Source organism: Paramisgurnus dabryanus, chromosome 21 (genome assembly GCF_030506205.2).
Source record: "Paramisgurnus dabryanus chromosome 21, PD_genome_1.1, whole genome shotgun sequence".
In the NCBI taxonomy this organism is placed as follows: domain Eukaryota; kingdom Metazoa; phylum Chordata; class Actinopteri; order Cypriniformes; family Cobitidae; genus Paramisgurnus; species Paramisgurnus dabryanus.
In genome coordinates, this window is record NC_133357.1 from 31804560 (window position 1) to 31830160 (window position 25601).

Here is a 25601-nt window from a genome sequence, read left to right on the forward strand (position 1 = left end):
ATTTTAACATGAATTTATTCAGAAATCATTTAAATGAGATTCAAACTCTTATATAAAGAAAAATAGCGCTATTTGTGGCACACAAACGGTTAACAGATGAGTCCCGCCTCCAAAATTCACATCGCTAAAATGATTGGTTTACCTTTCCTTAGTCCCGCCTCTCTAACTTACTTCGCTTTATGATTGGTTTGTCAACACTCGTGGTGCATCATTCGCGCTTCAAGCGCCAAAGCTCAGCCCGGCCGAGACGCGATCATGTGCATGATTATGCAGGCAGGCTACCGGTAGGTGTGTGAGGAAGAAAGCATTCTTATATTAACAGTTTTATGCACAAAATATGGGACACGTTGTTACACATAACGATTCAGGGACATTGTTTTCCATGGCAATCCCATATTAACCTGAAGAGTTGCAAACTTGTAACAGTGTAGTGTAGTTTAAACAGACTGCTCATAAAATAATAAAGCACAAACAATAAAATAATTGCTAACTGCAGTAGTAAGCTTTTTTGTTTGCGTTTTTTGTAATGGCTGTTAAATAAGTATAATGTGTTATACTGGAGTGCTGGAGTAGATTGGGAAGAAATCTGATGGTTCGTATTTTACTTGCCCAGTCTGAATTTTCACTGACATCACAAAAAAGTAAAATATAAAATACAAATAAAATAGGCCTAATCTATATTTGATGTTTCTGACATGTGTAACCCTAATAAATATGAAACCTAAGATTAAAGGTGCCATAGGATGTGTTGTCATAATATGTTAAATTGTTCTTTGACAATTACATAGAAGGTATGTTGCTTTATTAAGTGCAAAAATTATCCAGAAACGTTTTTACATGTCTATTTACAACCCTAGAATTTGACATTTTAATTAAATGGTCTATTTTTGCCCTATTTGAAAAGTTTATGAATAATAATGTTGAGCTCTGCTCTGATTGCTCTGCTCTGAGGCTCATGCCAGCTCACATTAGTAAACAGACCTTATATTTTGAGCCCTTATCAGACAAAAATACATTTTGAGTAACAACCAACAACTAATCAGCTAAACGCTAGCATATGATATAGCATTTATTGGCATGTAGCGCTAACTCAGCAGTCACAACTTTGTTTTTAGCATTTTAACAAATTTGTAATTAATGTTATTGTAATGTAATTTAATGTTTTCAAAACATGCACATTGTGTAATGGCTTCCTTTGCTGCTCTATAAACCTACTACTAAGGAGACCATGGTGTCTGTGTGAACTGATTATTTTGTAGACATCTTTTGAAAATTAAACAATTGCGTGAGTTTGAGGAAGATAAAATAAATTAACCTTTTTAATATTTTTTTTTTTAAAGGAAGTCAGAATTGCGTTAATATATATATACTTTTTGTTTAAAAAAAAAGAAAGAAGAGAAGTGCCCTTTATTTCACTTGAGCCCCTGCCCCTCAAAATGTCTGTGCACGTCCCTGCTGGCGGGGAATGAGTTAATGTAAAAAAATCTGTTTTTAAATAAAATAACCCAACAAGCTTATTTATATTGTATCATAATTCATTAATAATAATAACATTAGACCATTTTTATAACTTGATAAAAATTATATGAAGAAACAATATGAAATAATATAGCTGCTGTTAAAATCATTTAACATTCTTTAAACAGACAAAATTCCTGTACTATGTGTTTATTCGTATAAAACACAAATTGCCTGTTTTTAATCCATTCATACCTCTGATTTCATTCTATGGATTTAATATTTATTCAATAAATATCACCGGCTAAAAAGTAATTTGTACTTGAGTAGTTTTTAAGAGGGGTACTTTGTACTTTTACTTAAGTACATTTTTAACACCAGTACTTTTACTTGTAATTGAGTATTTTTTTAGCAACTACTTGTACTTGTACTTGAGTACAAATTTTCAGTACTCTTTCCACCTCTGCGCTCATGCTAGGTTATCACAAGTGCAGTCGCTAAGTTAAACTTGAATGGGCGCAACGGCTTACTAACACTGAATTGAGTGCATCCTTCCATCCACAAACTCACTAAATCTTTATTCAGAAATCTCTCTGATAAATAATTTGTTTATGACTTGTTACTTCTGTAGTTGGAACTATTCTGCCACTTTTTAATAAATCCTTAATCTGTATTTACATTTCTAACTTCTTTTTGATGTGAAATTTTATTGTCAAATTTTTATGTGTTTTAGCACAGTTTACTATTTAAATACTATTTAAATATATCTTGCAACTTTTTCTTTGGATTTTTACTGTTTTTAATGGTATATTTTAGTCTATTTGATGATGGGCTTTTTACTTTTTTTACTTTTAGATCAATGTTTGTGTTCTAAGGCAGGCTCTCAAGACTGCATGTACCTTTTACTTGTAGCAAAAATCAGTGGTTAATGGTGCTGTATTTATATCGTCATTAGATCACTATCGGGATATAATTCATATACCAATATACATTTTAAAGTCCATTTCGCCCATCCCTAGTTTTTTTGTGTGTGTAAGTCTAAATTAGCTTTCTTATCATCAAACATTTTATTATAGGTGGCCAGTCTTCAACATCAGCACCAAACCACATGCAGCCCAATCCACTTGGTGGTGGACTGAGCCACCACACTGGCATCCCAGCCCAACCCCAAGGTACCACCTCAGGTGGCACTATGGGGCAGCCTCCGCAAGGTCTTCAGAGTCAAATGATGAGCGTACAGTCCCAGCATCAAACACAGGCAGTAGCCTCCTCCCAAAGTCAAATGGCCCAGAGCCAAACAGGGGGTCAGACTGTCTTGTCCAGGCCAGTAAACACAGGCCAGCAAAGGATGACTCCACCTAAGCAAATTATTCCACCGCAGGGTCAGGGGGTAATGCAGAGCCAAAACCAGCTCAGTGGAGGACAGGGTCATCAGGCTTTATTACTGCAGCAGCAGCAACAACAACAGCAAAATGCCATGATGGAACACATGGTAGCCAGTCAATTGCAAAGTAACAACCAGGCCTTTGGCCACAAAGGTCAACCTGGAGTCATGCAAGGTCCAATGATGAGAGGCCCTTCACCCAATATACAAGGTAACCTGCCTCAGTTTCAATCTCAGATAGGTCAGCAACAGATGACCCAGCAGCAACAACAACAAATAGCTCATTTGCAGCAACAACAGCAATTACAGCAGCAGCAATTACAACAGCAGCAGCAGCAGCTACAAATGCAACACCAACAGCCACAACAGCAGCAACAAATGCAACAGCTACAGCAGCCCCATCAACAAATAGTGCAACAACAGTCTCAACAAATTCCAATGAATGGCAACCCCAACCAAGCTTTGGGAATACATGGTCCACAACTGCGACTTTCAGGAAATCATCATATAGTACAACAACAGCTTCAGCAAAAGCAGCAACAGCAAGTGATGATGCAGCAGCAACAGACTGGTCAGCAACATACAAATCAGCTAGCAGATGGTAGTATAAATGCTGATATTGGCCAACAGATGGTTCCAGACATGCAGAATCAGCAGCAACAGCAGACTATGCTGAGTGGTTCTCAACATTTACAGGTGGGCAATGGCCATTTTCCTAACCACGGAATGGCATTTAATTCCCAGTTTAGTGGTCAGGTGCCCTGTGGGCAGGCAGGTGGGTTTCAAATAAACAAGGATGTGACAATAACCAGTCCCTTATTAGTTAACCTTCTCCAAAGTGATATTTCTGCAAGCCAGTTTGGGCCTGGTGGGAAGCAAGGAACAGGTGGGGTTTCTGCTAACCAGGCCAAGCCTAAAAAGAAGAAACCTCCTCGTAAGAAAAAACCCAAAGCAGGTGAAGGACAACAGTCAGAAGGTCTTTGGTAAGTGCTTTTAGCTCTAATTTTATAAATGGTAAATGTTTAAATGCACGGTTGTTTATATGTTCAATGTTTGTTTATCTGTCTCTGTTTTAGTGGTATTGATTCACTTCCCCATGGAATGGAGGAAGTAGAGATCCAAGGGTTGGGTGGTGATCAAGTGGCTGGCATTGACTCCAATTCTAAACTGTCTGAATTTGCTAATCGACCAGGTATTGAAGTGCTTTGGTTAAGCACAGAATTACTTGGACATGACAGATGTTTATTTTTTGACATTGTGAGAAATTATTTTTATTTATTTTGTTTTATTTTATTTGTAGGTCTGCAAGGTCAACCTGGAGATCAGAGGGTATTACAGCAAATGCCAGTGCAATTTATGCCCTCACAACAGCAACAACAAATGCCGCCGCAGCAGATGCAACAGCAACAGTTACAACAGCAGCAGCAACACATGCAACAACAGCAGCAAATGCAACAGCAGCAAATGCAACAGCAGCTGCAGCAAATGCAACAGCAGCAAATGCAACAGCAACAGATGCAAATACAGAGTATACAGGATCCTTTAGGTCAGGCTGGAACATCACAAGGATCTCATAATGTCCAGCCCCTGATTCATTCACAACAGTCAATACAAGTACAACAGCAGCAGCAGCCACCACAACACCTTCAACAACCTCAACAACAGCAAACACATCAACAACCTCAACAACAGCAAACACATCAGCAACAACAACAACAACAGCAGCAGCAACAAATGATGATGATGGTTAAAATGCAACAGGAAGCTAAGAATCGAATGCCACTACAAGGTGGGCACATGCCAAAGGCTCTTGTTAATCCTAATGATCCTGCTCAGAGAATGCCTGTATCACAACAAGGCAACATGCCTGTGATGATAGATCTTCAAGGGCATGGGAGTGTGCCACCTTCTCCGGATAAAGCCAGGGGATTGCCACTATTGGTAAATCCAGCTCTAACTGGTCCAGCAAGAAGGACACCCCTTTCAGAGGCTGGACAACCAACACAAGGGCTGCAGCCAGAGGAAACCCCTGGAACACATAGCTTGCAGGACAGAGGACCTCTTGAAATTGTTCCACAGTCAGGAAATGGAAATCAACAAATTATTTCTAACCAAGGTGCTAATACTCATTTAATGAAGTCTGTTCCTTTATCAGTGCCCCATCAGCCAGGAACAAGCCCCCAACAGCAGTCACAGCAGGTGTCAGGAATGGCTTCACATAATATTCATTTTTCCAGTGCTTCCTCAACTTCTCAAAGCTCCCGGCCCAAAACCCCTAACCGGGCCAGTCCCCGACCTTATCACCACCCATTAACTCCAACCAACCGTCCACCTAGTACTGAACCCTCTGAAATAAATCTCTCTCCTGAAAGACTGAATGCCTCCATTGCTGGTCTTTTCCCTCCTAAAATTAACATTCCTCTGCCACCCCGGCAACCAAACCTTAATCGAGGCTTTGATCAGCAGGGTTTAAACCCAACCACCCTTAAAGCAATTGGCCAGGCCCCACCAAGTCTAGCAACTCTTCCTGTCAACAGTAACTCTAGTGGCAACAACAGTGGCCCACAGTCTTATACATCAGGTGGTGGCATTGTAAGTTCTGGAGGAAAACAAGACAAACAACTTGGAGTTGGCCAAGCAAAACGGGCTAGTTCGGGTAGTGGACGGCGATCCGGCCCTACTTCAAATAAAAAAGCTGCCACTCCAAGCCCAGGAAGACAAAAGGTTGCCAAAACCTCACTGACATCCCCTCCACACCAGCAGCAAATACTGGGTCTACAGACTATGATGGTTAGTACCACTACAGTGCTCCCAACTACATCTGCACCACTGCCTTCAGCAGGACCTGGGGAATCACATAAAAATTTAAATTCCCTTCAAACTGTACCTTTTTGTGCTGATAAAAATGGACAGATGGGGGCTCCACAGCCAGAGCAGCACCAGGCAGTTCAGTTAAGAGAGCAGTCGTCTTCTAAAACTGCAAGCTCTCAGGAGCCAAAAAATCAAGAGCCTAATAATTCGGTTGAACAGCATGCTGAAAATAAGAACCAACCACTAACAATACCACAACAAGAGCTTGGCACTGCTATATCTACGGGTTTTAGAGACGCTCCAACATCTCTAAATCAACTGTTGGATAATACAGGTGCTCCACCTTTGCAAGTAAAATCTCAAACTGTTCCTCAAGTAGGTAGAGATGCTGGGCAGAAAGAGAGTCCCCATGCTCCACTAGCCCAAGATAACCAAACTCATCCTGTTGTCTTGCAAAGCACAGAAAGTGGTATTTCCTTGTCTACAAGTAGAACTGATCAGAAAGTAAAATCAAGCCCAAATTTGGTTTCCAATAGCAGTCCAAATGTGCAGTCTGTCAGTGAGGTGTCTAGCGTTAGTTCAAACCAAGCAGTGCTCTTAAGCCTCACATCCATTCCCAACACCTCAGTAAGTTCAAGTCATAACCTTATTCCCATTTCAAATGCATCTCAAACAGTATTACAAAGGCCCGTCTCATCAGCACATTCCACAATGCCACAAAACCAGATCACAGTCTTTGTAACATCTAATCCAGTTAGCTCAGCTACCAACACTGCTTCAGTTGTTCCATCAGCTATTGTATCCAAAGTTCTTGCAGTTCCCAATAAAAACCTAAGATCCCCAGATGTTCGTCAACAAAACCCCAGTAGCACACAATTTATTACAGGACCTGTGTATTCAATATTTCAAGCTACATCTGTACCGTCAAGTACCAATGTCATGTCTCAGCCTGTTACTATGGTTGGTCCCATAGTCTCTGCAAATATCCATCTTACTGCTAACCCACTGTCAACTACATCACCTTCTTCTGCACCACCACCATCAACCATGACAACAAACTCCCCTGCGGTCAGCATGGCTGCTAGTCAGCAAGGACGCCCCGTTATTGGACACCTTCAAGTTCAAGCACCTTCAAGTCAGGCTTGCCCTGTAAGCATAGCACCACCAACTCAACAACCTAGTACTGGAATTCCAAAACAGGAAAGTGTTTCAGATTCAAGTATCTCAAAACCTAGTCTTTCTGGACAATTATCCTTGCACTCCAGCATGCCTTCACCTTTTCAGCAGTTTTTAGTATCTTCACCTGCTTGCTCTACTCCAGGGGCTACAGTTGTTGCTCATAAAAGTCCCCTGTCTCTGACAACAACGTTGGCCAAAAGCAGTCTAGTCCAAACAGGTCTAGCCAAAAATACTGTACCCATTATCTCTTCAAGCAGTGATGATGGACAAAAAGTGCAAAGCCCAGTCACTCAAATAGGAAAATCTGTGGAAGCCCCCACATCTCTTGCTTCTTGTGTGATTGCTTCTGAAATCATATCTTCACTTCAGCCCTCTCCTTCATTGACTGTTCCAAATGTTCACGTAGCATCTCCACAGTCTACACTTTCTCCAAAAAATTCTACTCCTGAACTTGTGCCCACTTCTTCGTCAGTCCACACTTCTACATCAACTTCTAACATGCCACCCCCAACCTCTAACTCTGCCTTGCTTCAGGTGTCTAGTTATGTTACTAATTCTTCACCACTCTCTAGTTTGCCTGCAATTTCAGCTGCCCAACCTGGCATCGCTTTAGGAACTTCCACTACCACTTTTAGCTCTTCCACAGAAACATCTCCTCCACTCCCTGGGGAACAGCAGGCTACTTTGCTGGTTGATCCTAATGTACCAGACTCAGTTGAAACAAGGGAAGCAGTTTCTGCTTCAAATCTTTCAGGTAACTACCTTTTGATAGCAAAAAAATGTCTAGTCAAATATTAATGGTTTTATAATTTGTAGTTATCTTTACATCTTTTTAACAATCCTTACAGCTCACGCTGAAGCTTCTCAGGATGATCAACCTCCATGCGACCAAGCTGGTGATCAAGCTGGTGATCAAGCTGGTAACCGATTAGTCTTTAAATGAAAAAAAATGCCTTAACAAAATACAAATACAATGTAACAAAAACAGATGAAATCGTCAACCTTTGTGACAGAAAGCTAAAATGAAACCTGAGATGTAACGTTAAAATCATTCTCTCATAGTTGGAACTGTTCTGGAGCATGGTACTGGATGCTTGACGTCAATGTGACTGTTTACTTTCTGAGCTCAACATCAGTTGTCACTGTAAACACCTAATACAGGCAGCTAGATTATGTGCAGCCGCATGAACGTGTCTCAGGGGCTGTTTACACTTGGTATTAAGATGTGTTTTCATCGATCGGATCACAAGTGGACGAGAGAGACACATAAAGTTTACACCTGGTATTTAAATCCGTCTCTTTTGTCCACTTTCGACCGCTTCTGTCCTGAATACTGTGAGGGGGGGGTCTGTGAGACGGTGGGCGAGTCTCTCTGCTGTCATTCAAACCCGAGCGGGAGTAATTATGAGTTTATATGGACGCAAACTAATATTATGTCGGAGTCCACTGCTTGTTTAGCAAGTATACATGCTGCACAGTGTTTTGTAAGTGTATATGTTGGAGCTTTCTCTGAATTTTCAGCGCAATTGATGAAATAGGATCGCGCAACTTTCACACGCTTTCAAAACGAAACTACGGAAATCAGCCGCTTTAGTTGTATCAATGAAAGGCTAAAAATGGCGCTGTTCACCGTATGTTCACGCCAGAAGTCGAAAAAAGATGTAAAACTTGTGTTTAATACCTCAGATTAGATAAATTGGCGGAGAGAAGGCAGTCGCGTGTGGCTGTTCAAACACATTCAACCACATCTGCGTTCCGCAACTCCAAAGCGATCCGATCGAAAGTGGTTTCGACTACCTCTGGATGTGGCTGAAAGTGGTCGAAAGTGGACGAGCTCAAAACGTTTTGAACACCGTTTACACCTGGCATTAACGTCGTCCACTTGTGATCCAATCGACGAAAATGCATGTTAATGCCAAGTGTAAACAGCCCCTCAGATGACCCCAAATAAAAGTTGCATTTGACTTCATGTGGCATTGTACAGAAGGATCAGTGTATGCACTGCAAAAAATGACTTTCTTATTCATATTTTTGTCTTGTTTTCAGTAGAAATATCAAAAAATTCTTAAATCCAGATGTATTTTCTTGATGAGCAAAATGACCTAAGAAAAGTCTAGTTTTTAGACAAAAATATACAATTTAATTGAATTTGTGCTTAAAACAAGCAAAACTATCTGCCAATGGTGTGAGAAAATTTTGCTTGAATTAAGTGTTTAAGAAAAATGAAATCTTATTTCAAGATATTTGGCAGATATTTTTTGCTTGTTTAAGGCACAAATTCACTTATTGTATATTTTTTGTCTAAAAACTAGACTTATTTTCTTGGGTCATTTTTCTCATCAAGAAAAAGCATCTTAATTTAAGAATTTTTAAATATTTCCACTGAAAACAAGACAAACATACTTAGTAAGAAAGTCATTTTTTGCAGTGTGACACAAAAAACCACGAGTTAAATTTAAAAATGAGGAGCAGTCTACTCAAATCGCTCTCATGTTACTTCAGTGTCATTTGCGGATGGTTTGCACTGTGCCACATGAATCCGAACTCATCTGATAAGCCACAAACTGAAACTTGTGACGTGCTCCATTGTGCTAAGAGAGAGTGCTTATCTTCTGGTTTTCTTCAATATAGATGCAAATAGTTGTAAAAATGTAAGCGTGTTCATGTCACATTGTAAAGTGTAATTTAAGGAATTGGGGACAGTTGCTTTCAGGCACTGTTCAATGTAGTCATGCCTACTGTAAGTTTGCCCTTCAAATACACATTGATAAAAAAGACAGAGAAAGCACAAGCATTTAATATAAGAATGAATCAACATCGTAGCAGTGTTAAATATGCATGAAGAACAAGTTTCAGCAAGCTTTAGGAAGAGCTAATTTCAGTTGTCTCTGTGTACAGGCCAAGGAATTAACGTTGCAGTAGATCAAGGGTAAGTCGTCTGTAATTCTGTTCCTTCACTAAGCAATCACCTGGAAATTCATCAGTTTTTGACTGACTTTTGTGTGTTCATTTTTTGTTCTTTTTAAATTGTGCAAATATGTTTTTAATTTTTACTACCTTTTTTATTATTGTTAATTCAGCATGTGAGTCAATGAGTAATTGGCTTATCTAAATGACTCACCTCATGAAGACACTAACTATGAAAAGACTGAGATCATTCTTTTACTTGATCTTTACTCAAATTTGGGGAAAGAGAAAAAATGTTGTTTAACAACAAAGCAGTTTACCGCTGTTTTTCCACTTCTATAACAGATGGGCAAAGAAAAGAAAGACGCCCGTCAACTTAGCCCCAAGGTATGTATGTACCAACTCTGTAGAATCCCTGCACAGCTATGTGCACGGGGCAGCGTGGCCTTTTTAGAACCATGGCCATAAACAGGACGGACGTTATCTGTGGTAGATGAGGAAAAACAGCAAGTGGAAATTATTAATTTGTACAGGGACCAGATATGGCATTTTACCTAAATGTTGAGACCATTGAGAACAGTTGATTTCTAAAACCCAAGGAAAAATAGAATGTGCCATATATGTCTTAGTTTGAATGGTATACAAGCTGACTTTGAAATTGCACTGTATGACAATTTTGCTTTATTCCTGCTATAAATTACTCTTTTTGTTTCTTCTAGGGATACAAGGGCCACCACTGAAAAGGCAAAAGGTCCTAGTCGTCGAAGTTCACGAACAGACAAAGAGCATGAGGAGGAAGCATCCGACAATAGCCTGAGAAAGAGGAATGCTAGGCCAGGGTCAGCCTCATCTAACACAGGAAAAGGTGCCGGTTAGTTTCTTTTTAGCTATTGCATGTAAACTTGTTGTCCGAGTTATGGAAAATAACTTTAATGTTGCAAAAAGAGCTCCGCTGTTGACTACACCGTTGTTGACATCCATGTTTAACGTTAGCTTACAAGTGACGTCCTTGACCGTTAAGTCATATATATTTATCATATATATGTATAAATGCATCGTCAGTTTTGAATTTGTTAGTTTTGAATGTGAATGTGTGTATGCGTTTTTTTTTTATGTAAAATGTAAGTTAACATTTGTTTAATTATTCCTCATAACATTTTAAAGCCACGATCTACAGAACATCACACAAAAAAACATTTTGATAACTACAAAAATAAAAAAGGGGATCCTGCCTTTGAAACTCCGGCTACAATTCAGTGTTTTTATTTAATTTGGAGATTTAGCGCGTCAAAGCAGTCATGACAAAAAAAAAAACGACAAATGAGAAATGACAAATAATTTGTGATTGTTACTGTAAATGATAAAAACTAAGCTTTATATACAATTCATTAAACGTTAATTTATAACAAGAAAAACACTGAAATTAATGATTTTATAGAACACTTCGCGTTATTATTTAGCATAGAAATACCTGCTTCCTTGATTTGACTTTGATCATCTCTGTATTCACTTCTCGAGTCGGACTTGAGTCCAAAGAATAGTGACTCGAGTCGGACTTGAGTCCGAGTCCAGGACTCGAGTACTCCATCACTGGTTTAAATAAATTTTCAACGATGGACATTTGACATGTGTATGTGTCTGTTCAAGTCCAAAGCCTCAAAGGAGAAAGGAGTTCGGCCGTGCACTTGGTTGAGATTCTTTTGTCTCCAAACAACTTACAAGAACTACAAAACTATAAATTGTAATGCATTATGACATTGCTTCACCTGGTTTTTACTTTTATTGAGACTGCAGGTGCCGTTTAAATAAAAATAAATAAAGCTGAAAATGATCACAGAGTTGTCTACTTTGTATCATGACAGAATATTAGATAATTTTATTTATTTATTATCAGATCACATTTTGATGATTTTGTGCTGTTTTACAATTGCAAAATCACAATAAACTGGAGGGACTGACTAACACCGGTGGGGTCAAATTTGGAAATCAAAACTTACGGATTTTAAAAATGCAATGAATAAGCAAATCAAGATAACTTCCGACAAGACAGATTGTGATCCATCAGACGCATAATGCGTGTGCACAAGAAATAATTGCTTCATAAGCTTGCTTGTGATTGGCTGAATGTTAGTTCACTCATATCTTGGTAACAAATCAGAGAATATAGACAGGAATGGTGGTGGTGTGTGGAAAAAGTGAGCTGGGACGTGTTCTCCAGTCCCCTGTGGTTGCTACGCACATGGTTGCAGACAGTCTTTAAAGTTTTATATAGTCTTGTCTTGATTTTTGGTGTAAACTCGCAAATGCCCACCAAGAACACCTACTGTAAACTTCTTTTGAAAAAAACTTGCTTCCGCTCGTTGGTCCCGCCCCCATTGAGAAACGCTACCCTAAACAGTGCAATACAGTTATTTTAGCATGCCAAAGTCAATTTTAATCATATAAAATGTATTTTCCCAACAACAAAACCACTAGCCACTGTGGCAGGAGAGCAAAAAGGTTAATGTCAAGCCCTGTATGTATGTATGCACGTATGTATGCATTTATGTATGCGTATATGCATGTATGTATGTCCCAAGAAAATGAACCAAATGCCGAAAAGATGATAACATATACTTTTCTCCCCTTTCTATCTTTCAAGAATCAAACACTGGAGCCAGTCCCACCCAGGCAAAACGAAGGAAGTCGAAGTAATGAGAATGAATAAACTTGTGAATAAACTTTTTCGTTGTTCTTCTCTGAATTTATTTTATCTGCTGTTTTTCCTTGTGTTCCGTGTTCCAAGTAAGATAACCATGTACAGCTTTTTTAATCCTTAAACTGTATTTTGTTTATGGATACTAGATGACTTTTAGATTTGTGTATAATGTGTTTGTATGTCATTGTTTTGATGTGTTTTTTATGATTAATATTGATTAAGTTAATCATGTGATGCTGACTAAGAATAGAATCATGTCTGTAGTATCACTATATGTGACCGAATCAGATTTTTTCCCTATAAAGTGTCAAGAATTAACTGTGCTTTGAATACTGTCAATACTTATATTCATACATTAAGACCCCGGATCACATGCATTAAACAATTTTTTTACAAGTGTATGTTTGAGCTTGTTTTTTTTTTGTATAGCCACTAAAACATGCTGCTAATTGAAATTGAGATGGACTTTCAAAGAAATCATCAAAGATTCAATTTATTGTTGGTTTATAAGTATTTATACACATTCTGAATCACAATTTTTGTTCAACCAAGTCGTTGTACCCGGAGTCGAGCTAACGTCCACGCTAGCTGCTATATGTTTTGCATTGAGATGATACTTGAGGCTCAATGTGCTGCGGGTGATATGTGAATTCCTTGTTGCATAGCTTTCACACAACCATGCTCTTATGGACGCTTCCATCCGTTCGTTTTTTATAAAAAAAAATTCCCATCCACGGGGCCAACCAAAGCGATCTCATCAGCTTCTTCGTTCATGTTCACTGTGGTTTGTTGTTGTCTGAAGCCATGAACGCTAGTTGGTGCTCCAGTATAACGGTCCGCCGAAACTCATCCAATGAGAAATGTTCCGCGGTGCAAAAGTAAGTGCGATTAAAATGCGTTAAAAATGTTTAACGCGTTATTTTTTGTGTAATTAATTAATCTTAATTAACGCGTTAAAGTCCCGGCACTAGTAATTATGTTATCTAAACTTATTTAAAGAAATAACGCTCACCGTGTAGCTGAATGTCAAATAAACTTTATTTATTACAGTGTCATTAACAAATGCAGCAGACACACTCACCTTAACGGTTTATAATAAATCCATTATCCTGCCCTATTAAAACATAAACATTGCAAATAACACCAGAATTAACAAATAATTTACGTACACATATCCTAAAAATTAACCTTGTGTAACTGATACGCTGTAAAGGGGGTACATTTTGATCATGATTTTGAATGGAAGTCAATGACGCCCTCTGCCGGTTGGGTATACCAAGATGGCTGCTCGAACTCTGCGCTGGCTTCACCTCACGCAGTTACGTCAAGCCTTCTATGCGCAATCCAGTCATTTATATAGAACAGGTTTTTACACTAAATGGTTATAACTCTGCAACAAAATGTGATTTTTACCCCAGATTTGATACGCTGATTTATCAGCAGATTCTGAGGCCACACAAAAGTATACTTGCAATAGTTGGCCTCATAATTGAACAAAACCTTTGATATCAAGCAAGCCCTATGGTCATACAACTGTTTCTTTGCTAAACTACAGTTTATTGTTATGAAACAAGCTAGATGTAACACAGTCATGACCTGAGGTTGCATGAACAATACGTCTAAAATCATGAATCATCATGGATTATTCCTTTCATGGCTCAGAGTATATTAATTGGTGAATGTCAATTCACTCCCTAGCAACCTATGAGAAAACCTTATCAACCGTTTTTGCAAGAGCTATATCTCTGCATCAGAACATTGTAGAGACTTTTTTGACTTATTAACACCATTGTAACATTTTGTGACCCGAGTTTTGCCACTGCAAGTACCACTTACATTTCCTTTAGTGTTCTAGTTGTCAATGCTCCTCGACAAGAGAGGGAGAGAATTCACTGAATGACAGCACAAATTTTTAGCTGATAACTTTTATATTCTTTCGTCTCAAATAAATAGGTTTTTCTAGGTTCTTTAAACTGGTCATCCAAACTCAACTTTACTTTTTTCTGATTTATCACACATGAAATATATTTTGGAATGCATTGCGTTACAAAGTTAAAAAGCCTTTATTTTATCATGGCTAAATTTTTCAATTCAATGAAGAAGCAGATTGGTCATTTTAACCCACAAACGAAGAAGAAACAGCAGCCTATTGTGTATGTTTTGAGAAGACCAACAGTGATGGAAGTAAATAAACAGCAACTTTTGTTGCAGTTTCAGCTAAATCACTCCTTAACTTGGCCCATCTTTTTTCTCACTGTTGCAAATGGAAATACCTATGACTTTTTTACCTGACAGGAGGGGTTCTAGCAGACGGATCACAGTGCTTGCGGCCCACGTAGAACTAACGCGCTGTTAACATTTTAGAGGTCATGTAACGCAGAGGCTACGCATACTACGGTGTAGATCAGTGGTTGCCAATCCTGGTCCTCGAGGCCCCCCTCCCAGAAAATTTTAGATGTCTCCTTATTAAAAAAACACCTGATTTAACACATCAGCTTGTTAGGGAGACATGTTTACCATTTTGGAAGGAGGCTGAGGAGCTGAATCAGGTGTTTTAAATAAGGAGACATCTAAAACTGTCTGTCAGGGGGGCATCGAGGACCAGGATTGGAAAGCACTGGTGTAGATCTTACGCACGACTAAAAGTTCATAAAAGAGAGTTGAATGACGTTAACTTTTCGAGGGATGAAAAACCAATACAATATGTATAATGCACAGCTTATTTCATTCCCTACTGAAAAATCCAGCAAGGACTAGCATAAGATAGTAGCTGGTATAAGGTGGCAGTAACTGGTTAAAGATGGTCCTCCCATCCTGGCAAAGCTGGTCAAGCTGGTGGGTCAGCTTGTTTTTCAGCCTGACCAGCACAGTCCAGCGAGACCAGCTTAAAAAGTGACCGAAACACAGCTAGACCAGCTTGCTACATCAGCAAAACCAGGTAAGACTAAGCTGGGAGACCATCTAAGACTAAGCTGGGAGCACAGTTTACCTCGTCTCGTACAAATCTTATTAACATAAAATTAGAACACAATACATTAACAGATGAAACCCAAATGTTACAATTCGGCCTTCTTAACATTAGATCGCTTACCAATAAAGAACCTATTATCAATGAAATAATTACTGACCAAAACTTAGATGCACTCTGTTTAACAGAGACCTGGCTTAAAGCAGAAGATTACATCTGTTTAAACGAATCCACCCCACAAGACTATTATTATAAACACGTTCCTCGTCTAAAAGGGAGAGGGGGTGGTGTAGCTACAATATACAACAAAATATTTAAAGTAAACCAAAAATCCGAACTAAAATTTAATTTGTTTGAAATAATACTGTTAAATATGGAAATAACTGATCTTAACAACAAACAGATTTTGTTCATCAGACTTCCTATCTGACCTTACAGTCACTGTAGATAATGCTCTTATTGTTGGTGATTTTAATATCCACGTGGATAACCCAAAAGATGCTTTAGGACGTGCGTTTATGGATGTTCTAAATTCTCTCGGTATTAAACAAAACGCGTCAGGGCCCACGCATACTCGTAAGCACACATTAGACTTAATTCTGTCACTTGGACTCAATATTAATGACATCGAAATATCACCCCAGAGCGATGCCGTTTCAGACCATTGCCTTGTGTCATACACTGTACTTCTTAATAGGATCACTCAGTCAACGACATGCTACAGATTAGCCAGAACAATAATTTTCACCACTAAAGATAGCTTTATTAGCACTCTTCCAGACCTATCTCAAATAAAACATGTAGCAGATAACCGTGAAGATCTGGATATTATAATAGAAAACCTGAACAACGTTTGCTCTAGCACTTTGGATGCCGTTGCTCCCATTCGAAAAAAGAGAATCAAAGAAAAAACGCCAGCTCCATGGTATGACCATCATACTGCAGCACTTAAAAAAGTAGCTAGAAAAATGGAAAGAAACTACCGAAGCACAAAGATAGAGGTATGGTGTTTAGCATGGAAAGAGAATGTTCAACACTACAAACAGACTATAAAAACCGCCAGATCTACCTATCTCAGTATGCTTATTAAAGAAAATCATAACAACCCTCGTTTCCTCTTTAGCACAGTTGCGAAACTGACTAGAAACAAAGAACAAACAGAAACAAATAGTAAACTCCAACACAATAGTAACGACTTCAAGAACTTATTTACTAACAAAATTAGGTTTATTAGGGAAAACATAGAAACTATGCAATCAGCCACCACTCTACCCAATAGTAACACTAGATTACCTTACGAACATCTTGAGTCATTTAAACCTACTACAATAGACGAGCTCTCTAAATTAGTAACTCTCAATTCAATTTTATTTATATAGCGCTTTTTACAATTGTTAATTGTTGCAAAGCAGCTTTACATGAGTAGATGTAGAGTAGAACACTGAAAATCAATAGATAGTATAAGAAGTAGAATATAGCGGCTAAGGATAAACCGTGTAAGCGAGCGTATTAATAATGTAACGTATACAGTAAAGTGCTAAGTAAAGCCAAAGTTGGCTGACTCTCCCTGGGACTAAAAAAACCCCTAGGAGAAAACCCAATGGGAAAAAATCCTAGAAGGACAAAAAAACCCTAGGGAGAAATTAATATTTATATATATATATATATATCCTATATATATAGACATGGTAGGGATAGGAAGCGGGTAAGCGGATTAAACTGGTTCAGCCGGTGGTCGTTGGTCGCGCATTGGCTGGGCATCACGTTGAAGGACAGCCAGTAGATCAGTGGTGCAATGACCTTCACAGCAACAGGAACTGGGTCTGTTTGTCTCATTGTCCTCGGGGTTGAGGACGAGACAGGGAGACAAAAACAGAATTCTATTAGCGTAGGGGCCGTTCGCATGTAATGCAAGTGTCGTACGTTATAGTGGTTTAATTCAGCTCGGTTCCAGACAGGCTAACTATTGCGGCAAGAGTAAATTACCCATATGAGGAATGTGAGTGCTTTGTTCTAGACAAAATAACTACTCCGGGAAAAGTACATTTACTGGACATTCTATGTGAATGCTTTGTTAAAGAAGAATGTCTTAAGTTTAGATTTAAATTGCTCGACTGTGTCTGATACTCGAACATTACTTGGTAAATCATTCCAGAGCTTAGGGGCCAAATAGGAAAAGGATCTACCACCTTTAAACACTTTTGATATTCTAGGGATAATTAAGTAACCAGAATTTTGTGATCGCAGTTTACGTGGTGGATTGTATTCTGATAGTAGTTCTTTAATATACGAGGGCGCTAGGCCATTTAAGGCTTTGTAGGTGATTAGTAATATTTTAAATTGTATGCGATATTTAACTGGTAGCCAGTGTAGAGATGCCAGAATTGGACTAATGTGGTCATACTTTTTAGATCGAGTAAGCACTCTTGCAGCAGAGTTTTGAACCAGCTGTAGCTTGTTTACCTGATTTGCATTGCATCCCCCTAGTAACGAGTTACAATAGTCTATTCTAGAGGTCATAAAAGCATGGATAAACTTTTCTGCATCTGATGCAGACAGCATATGGCATATTTTTGAGATATTTCTAAGATGGAAGAATGCTGTGCGGCAGACATTGGCACCACCATGCAGCCATCTATGGGCAACGTGTAATCTGACATATTATGTTTGGAGCGATTTGGTTCAATAATAAGTATCTCAGTCTTATTGGAGTTTAGCATAAGAAAGTTATGTGCCATCCAGTCCCTAATATCACTAATGCAGTCTGTTAGCTTAGCAAACTGGTGGGTTTCGCTAGGATGTGACGAGATGTAAAGCTGGGTATCATCCGCATAGCAGTGAAAACTTATGTTATGTTTCCTGATAATGTCTCCTAGAGGTAACATATATAACGAGAATAGGATAGGGCCTAGAACTGATCCCTGAGGTACGCCGTATTTAACGGGGGAGTGTTAGTAAATAATTTTGTTAGTAAAGAAGTTCATGAAGTCGTTACTATTGTGTTGGAGTTTACTATTGGTTTCTGTTTGTTCTTTGTTTCTAGTCAGTTTCGCAACTGTGCTAAACAGGAAACGAGGGTTATTATGATTTTCTTTAATAAGCGTACTGAGATAGGTAGTTCTGGTGGTTTTAATAGCCTGTCTGTAGTGTTGAACAGTCTCTTTCCATGCTCAACGCCATACCTCTAACTTTGTGTTTTGGTAGTTTCTTTCCATTTTTCTAGCTACTTTTTTAAGGGCTGCAGTATGATGGTCATACCATGGAGCTGGCGTTTTTTCTTTGATTCTCTTTTTTCGAATGGGAGCAACGGCATCCATCGTGCTAGAGCAAACGTTGTTCAGGTTTTCTATTATAATATCCAGATCTTCACGGTTATCTGCTACATGTTTCATTTGAGACAGGTCTGGAAGAGTGCTAATAAAGCTATCTTTAGTGGTGGAAATTATTGTTCTGGGTAATCTGTAGCATGTTGTAGACTGAGCGGTCCTATCTAGAAGTATTGTGTATGACACAGTCTGAAACGGCATTAATATTGAGTCAGAATTAAGTCTAATGTGTGCTTACGAGTATGCGTGGGCCCTGACACGTTTTGTTTAATACCGAGAGAATTTAGAACATCCATAAACGCACGTCCTAATGCATCTTTTGAGTTATCCACATGGATGTTAAAATCACCAACGATAAGAGCTTTATCTACAGTGACTGTAAGCTCAAATAGGAAGTCTGCTATTTCTTTTAGAAAATCTGTGTGGTGGCCCGGAGGCCTATATATGGTAGCTAAAAGGAACGAAAGCTGTTTGTTGTTACGATCAGTTATTTCCATGTTTAACAGTATAATTTCAAACGAATAAAATTTTAGTTCTGATTTATGGTTTACTTTGAACATTTTGTTGTATATTGTAGCTACACCACCCCCTCTCCCTTTTAGACGAGGAACGTGTTTATAATAATAGTCTTGTGGGGTGGATTAGTTTAAACTGGTGTAATCGTCTGCTTTATAGCCAGGTCTCTGTTAAACAGAGTGCATCTAAGTTTTGGTCAGTAATTATTTCATTGATAATTGGTTCTTCATTGGTAAGCGATCTAATGTTAAGAAGGCCGAATTTTAACATTTTAGTTTCATCTGTTAATGTATTGTGTTCTAATTTTATGTTAATAAGATTTGTACGAGACGAGGTAAACGGTGCTCTGTATTTATTTGTTCGAGGAACAGACACAGTCGAGATGTGTTGGTACTCTGGTAAAAAAGGCTCTATGTGCTGGGATATATGTGATCTTGACATGTCAAGGCAGCTAACAGACTGATGGGTAAGCCGATCTGTCTGTTCCCTGACCTGGGCCCTGGATAGTCAGACAATATCAAAAGTAAGACTATTGGTCAGATTTCTAGAGAGTATAGCACTTCCTTCCGGAGACGGATGGAGGCCATCTCTCTTTAGCAGGTCAGGTCTTCCCCGGAAATGCTTCCAATTGTCTATAAACCCTACGTTATGCTGAGGGCACCACTTTGACATCCAGCCATGAAGAGACACTAATCTACTGTAAGTTTCATCCCCCCGGTAGGCGGGGAGGGGACCAGAGCAAATTTCATTGTCTGACATTATTTTTGCAATTTCACACACCTCTTTAATAGTATCTTTGGTGATCTCCGACTGGCGGAGTCTGGTGTCATTCGTGCCGGCGTGAATAACAATCTTAGAAAACTTACGTTTAGCATTAGCCAGCACTTTAAGTTTGGATCTAATGTCAGACGCTCTGGCTCCCGGTATACAATCGACTATGGTGGCTGGTGCCTCAATGCCAACGTTCCTGAGTATAGAATCTCCAATAACCAGGGCACCTTTAACAGATGTCTCAGCCGGTGTATTGCTGAGTGGAGAAAATCTGTTTGATATTTAAACAGGAACGTGATTTGGATGCCGAATGTGACTATGCCGCCTGATAGTCACCCAGTTAGTCAGCCGCCTTGACTCTGAAGTCGGAACCGAGCCATGTGTATTACGTTTAACACTAGGCGCACCTGAAACAGTGTTCGTAACATTAGCGGTATTACTGTCCTCAACTAGCGTTCGGATGCGCGCTTCTAGTTCTGCAACCTTCTCCGTCAGCCTTACTACTTCAATACACTAAGCACATGTAAACCCCTCTATGCTGATGGAAGAAGCTAAACTGTACATGTGGCAAGTAGTGCAGGTTACAATGACAAGCGGAGTCTTACCGTTTTCATGCTGGGCGATGGCGTCTCCGTTCGCCCGAACGCGGTCCGTGAAGCTGCATCGAGATGGGTGCTCGCTCGTTGCATGCCTCGGTCGTCTCCGGGTGCCTGGAGCCAGGGTGATGTGGGGCACGCTGTACCGTCTGGTGCGAATGCCGGGCAACAACTCCACAGCTTCCCGCTCTGGTGAGGAAAGGTCTGAAAAACATACATCGGATGAGTCCGCCATTAGATCAAAAAGGAAGGCAGATTTACAGTAAACAGACAGTGAGAAAGTGCTAACTTCAGCCGACTTCGTTTGTTGATGCTAAGTGGGCTATATGCTAACACTAGGTGTTTACTAGTGATAGATCGTTTTACTTATTAATACTGTTCAATAATCGTCACGGTAAAGTATTCCTAAGATAAACTAGTACGTTATATTATATAGATAGGAACGAGTTAGTAGTAGGAAAATAGGATTTAGATGATTAACTCGACAGAGCTCCAATGCACGGAGCAGCGTTGCGCTAGCGGGCTATATGCTAATACTGGGTGTTTACCAGCGATAAATAGTTTCAGTTATTGATACTGTTGAATAATCGTCACGGTAAGGGATTCCTAAGATTAACTAGTAAGTTATATTATATAGATAGGAACAAGATAGTAGGAAAATAGGATTTAGATGATGATCTCGAGGGAGCTCCGACAACATTGTTGCCACTCTCTTGCGTCTCTCTCTTGCGTCTCTCTCTTGCGTCTTTCTCTTGCTTCTCTCTCTTGCGTCTCTCTCTTGCATCTCTCTCTTGTGTCTCTCCAACGCCGATGTTATAAAACAAGGTGTTTGCCATTAGACGCTTCTGTGTTTCGAAAGCAGGGCCCTTCTTGTTTCCCTCCCGCCACCTTACAGTCCAGGCCCTGCTCTAACTCTTAAATGAGACCCTGGGGTGAACCGTGACCCGCGCCCGCCCTGCACCGCAATCCATGTGCGGTACAGGCCACAGCTGTCTGCGCACATAGGGTGCGCGTCAAGCGGGCGGCATGAAGCCGGGGCAGCCAAGCCGCTAGTCCCGCCCAGGGCGCTGCATCCCGCGCTAGGAAACAAGCAAACCTAATGGCAGCACCTTCGAGTGACCTAAACTTGAGGGCGGACAGGGCACAATGGTGTAAACCAGGCACATTCTGAAAATAACCATCTATGCGCTTGACTTGCAGAAACAGTTTAAGGACATTTAATGACAGGCAATAACATTTCCATGAATTTATGCCCATCTCTTGTACACCGATGCATGAAAAGTGGAACTACTCACGGCGGGCCGTAACGCTCTCAGTGTCATCGCTGGGTCCTGTCAGGGGGCGTGGGGTCCCGCGGGGAGTTTTTGGGGTCTTATGCCGCTTAAGGTCTCAGCCACGTAACTCGGCTCCCTGTGAAAAATACGAAGGCGCTGCGTCATGGTGTTGATGCATAACAGGCTGTTCTCAATACACTGAACAACAGCCCAATGAAGCAAAGCATACTATTGATTTCACATGGAAAGCATTGCAAGAGGACGGGTGTCACAATTACAGTACAGATACAAGTTGATGCTTGTGCATCTGTTTCATCTCATACAGCATGAGATGCAGAGCGCGAGTCATGTGACTGCCGCGAGCAGCTTTGTCACGTGTTCATATTCGTGCCTTGGTCCGCAACACAAGCCTCCCCGATCGCGCCAGCGTCTCAAGATGCTGTAACTGACAGTGGTGAGTTAGGAGACTATGGCTGTTTTATCTTTATTTGTTTTATTTTCAGCTTACAACACCACCTTTTCCTACAATTTTTGTCTGATATGTCATCTCAATGATGACTTGCTTATCCACAATGACATTAAATGTCTTAATAAAGAAAACGAATTGAAACGATCAGCCCCGCCGCTCCCATAATGCGCATCACGTGCTGTGCATAGGGCACCAGGTGCTGAGAGGGCACCAAAAATAGCCTATAATGAAAAAATAATATAATGCTGATAGAATTTCATTAGCCTATAGAAATATTATTAGGCACTTTTTATCCATGTATATGTTACAAAAAAAAGGGGGAACGAGATAATTTAATTGCTCTAGTATAGAAAGTATGCCCCCCAGCCTTTGATGGTCCGTGCCGGTTGATCGCGCTGGTGCCTGACAAAGTTTGACAGAGGCCGTTTCTCAATCCGAAGGCTGCAGCCTCCAGAGGTCACATATCTAGGCTGCATACGTCATCAAAACTTTCTTATTTCGTAATATTAACGATTATAAAGTTGACTATTATTCTTAGGTCATCGTAAATTGTTGTATTATGCTAATGACTTGCTAATGTAATGTTCAGTTAGATATACCAGGCTTTATGACGTATGCAGCCTGCATATGAGACCTCGCGCAGCCTGCAGCCTTTGGATTGAGAAACGGCCAGTCAGTAGACAACTTTTGGAAATGGCCCCGAAAAGACAGCAGGAGTCAGGATTGAAAAAAATAAGAAACTGTGGGATGACTTCATCACTTGCAAGTAAGTCCATCATGTTTAATAATTCCTAAATAAGGGAAGTGCTCATGGGCTGCAGCTGCTGCTAATTGTAATGCGCCTCGAACTTGCTGTGCTGACATTAATGTTAGCAAACTATGTTGTTAAAATGTATAACTTCAGTGCAAGCTAAATTGATATTTTACTGTAAAACATTACCTATGCATATGCATTTTACAAAAACTGACACCAGCTGTTACTTTCTTTACCACGTTTCTTTAGATATTGAGCAGTAGTTTATTTTGTGGTTTATATTGACTCTATATTATATTGACTCTTTATATTGGTGGTTAATACTTTCTCACCCTGCTGAATAAAACAGAATCAAACCAGCATGGACCAGCATGGGAATTATGCTGGTCTATGTTGCTTTAGCTGGTGGTCACCAGCATACCAGCACCAAAACACAACATATGCTGGTCTTGCTGGTATGACCAGCATGGGATGCTGGTGCTAATGCTGGTTTGGTGCTGGTTTAGCTGGTGCTAATGCTGGTTTGGTGCTGGTTTTGCTGGTGCTAATGCTGGTTTGGTGCTGGTTTGGCTAGTGCTGATGCTGGTGTTCACTAACAAACCAGCACCAAAACACAACATATGCTTGTCTTGCTGGTATGCTGGTTTTTACAGCAGGGCAGTAAAAGTTAACGTTAGCAGTCACTGCACACGGTTGGCTAACAAATCCTGACAGTTAAATAAATATAAAATATCATCATGTATGATATGAAGCAAACATTACTGTGACACTTAGTTCTCTAAATCTTTGTTTTATTTAAGAATATTGAGTATTATTGTTTACTTATTGATGTTTATTTAATGTAATTTATTTAAAGTGACATTGTACTTGGGAAAAACATGTCTGGATTATTTTGAAAAATAATTTTAAAAATCTATTTAAGTTTGGTAATTTTTTTCTATTTTGCTATTCTATAAAAGTTTGCACTTTCAAATGTGTAGTGTGTGTTGGCTAAAGCTGGGAAGATTTTACTTTCTGCTATTAAGTTATATGTTTGGTAATAAAAAGTTAAACTGGCAAAAACAAACTTTTTTTTCTCAGGGTCGGGGTGTGGGGCATTATAAAGGAATTATGCTTAGGGCACCAAAATGGCTAGCAGGGGCACTGGAAACGATTTTGTGAACGAGAGAAAAAGATCCTGGCATTTCTTCAAAATTCAAAGCAGACAAAGGCTCAAATATTATGCGAGTCATCGTTCTCACACAAGAATGCAATTAAAACGAGTAACAGTTAATCGCCCATCGCTAACAGCCCAGCACCTGCACCACTGTATGTGTATCGCGCTGACAAACATACACCTGATTTTACTGCTCTAAAAGTATAATTTCTCTTATTAAAAGCTAGCCTAATGTTTGCCAATTATTAAGATGACTGTTGTAGTTTAAATGGGGGTGGTGAAATAATTAGCTTTGACAAAAAACTGCATAAAACAATATCATGTCCCATACTGTAAACTTTTTTTGTTATGTGTAAATAAGTTTAATTCTCAATTAGTGTTAAATGACTCCTATTTACCCCTTTAACCCTTGTATTGTGTTCGATTTTTGTGACCATTTTGATGGAGCAGGTCAAATTGACCCGCATTGGATTCAATGCAATTCCGTAAATATCACATTATGAAAAACAAGAAGGGATTAGGTATGAACAGAACCATTTTAGTATCAGTCTTTGTCACACATTATAAACACTTTAAATTAAAAAGTAAGATTAAAAAAAATGCATTTAACCACAATTTTTAACATGTTTGTTTCAACAAATGTTGCACAAAAACTGTTGCAACATTTAACATTTTAAATTTTAATTCAACATGTTTTTTTTAACATACCTGTGTTTAAGACATCCTAAGTGAACAATTTAATATTGCTGTGAAATGAAATTAAGCTTTTCTTTTTCTAAACAGGCTCATCTTTTGTTCTTGAGGCTCATTCTACAAATTCAAGAAATCACTGTTTACATGATGTGCACACATCAAGCATGTGCTTTCTGACCTCTTGCATTTTACACAAATGATGCTTATTTTGGTGTCATGTTTTGTGGGGCACAGCTGGCATCACCTGTATTCACATCTGGATTTACTGTGGGTCTGAATTCATCTGCTTTACATAGTATTTCATATACATTGAAAATAGAAATGATAGTTCACATTTACTTTTTCTGTGTCTGAGGAAGTCTTTATCAGTACTGAAAATAGTGAGGAAAAGCTCACTTTTCCCTTTCCAGGGTAGTAAAACACCAAAATATACGCAATAAATGTATTTAATTTGTGTTTATACAGTTGCCTTGGAACAAACAAATATGGGTCAAATTGACCCGCGAACATCAAAATTGTACCAAAAATCATTATTTGTGCAAAAAAAAAAACACTTCAAAACACATCAGTGTTTCCTAACTTTGCATGCATGTTCATGGCCCTAAATGAGAAAAAGTGACAAAATTTCTGGAAGAAAACTG

The 25601-nt window shown here is 39.3% G+C and overlaps 1 protein-coding gene across 5 annotated transcripts in view; it reads left to right on the forward strand.

Moving 5' to 3' along the window:
• Positions 1–12833, forward strand: part of ncoa6 (nuclear receptor coactivator 6) — a 52174-nt gene extending 39341 nt beyond the window's left edge. The window contains exons 8-15 of one of the 5 annotated variants that reach the window (XM_065286585.2): positions 2535–3825; positions 3919–4034; positions 4143–7586; positions 7681–7740; positions 9731–9761; positions 10085–10126; positions 10459–10610; positions 12381–12833. In XM_065286585.2, the coding sequence (XP_065142657.1) occupies positions 2535–3825; positions 3919–4034; positions 4143–7586; positions 7681–7740; positions 9731–9761; positions 10085–10126; positions 10459–10610; positions 12381–12433 (5189 nt within the window). In that variant the 3' untranslated portion in view covers positions 12434–12833. Of the gene's footprint in view, positions 1–2534; positions 3826–3918; positions 4035–4142; positions 7587–7680; positions 7753–9730; positions 9762–10084; positions 10127–10458; positions 10611–12380 lie in introns of all 5 variants that reach the window. The other 4 variants (XM_065286583.2, XM_065286584.2, XM_065286587.2 and 1 more) reach the window with 4 other exon arrangements.
• Positions 12834–25601: the final 12768 nt, after the last annotated feature.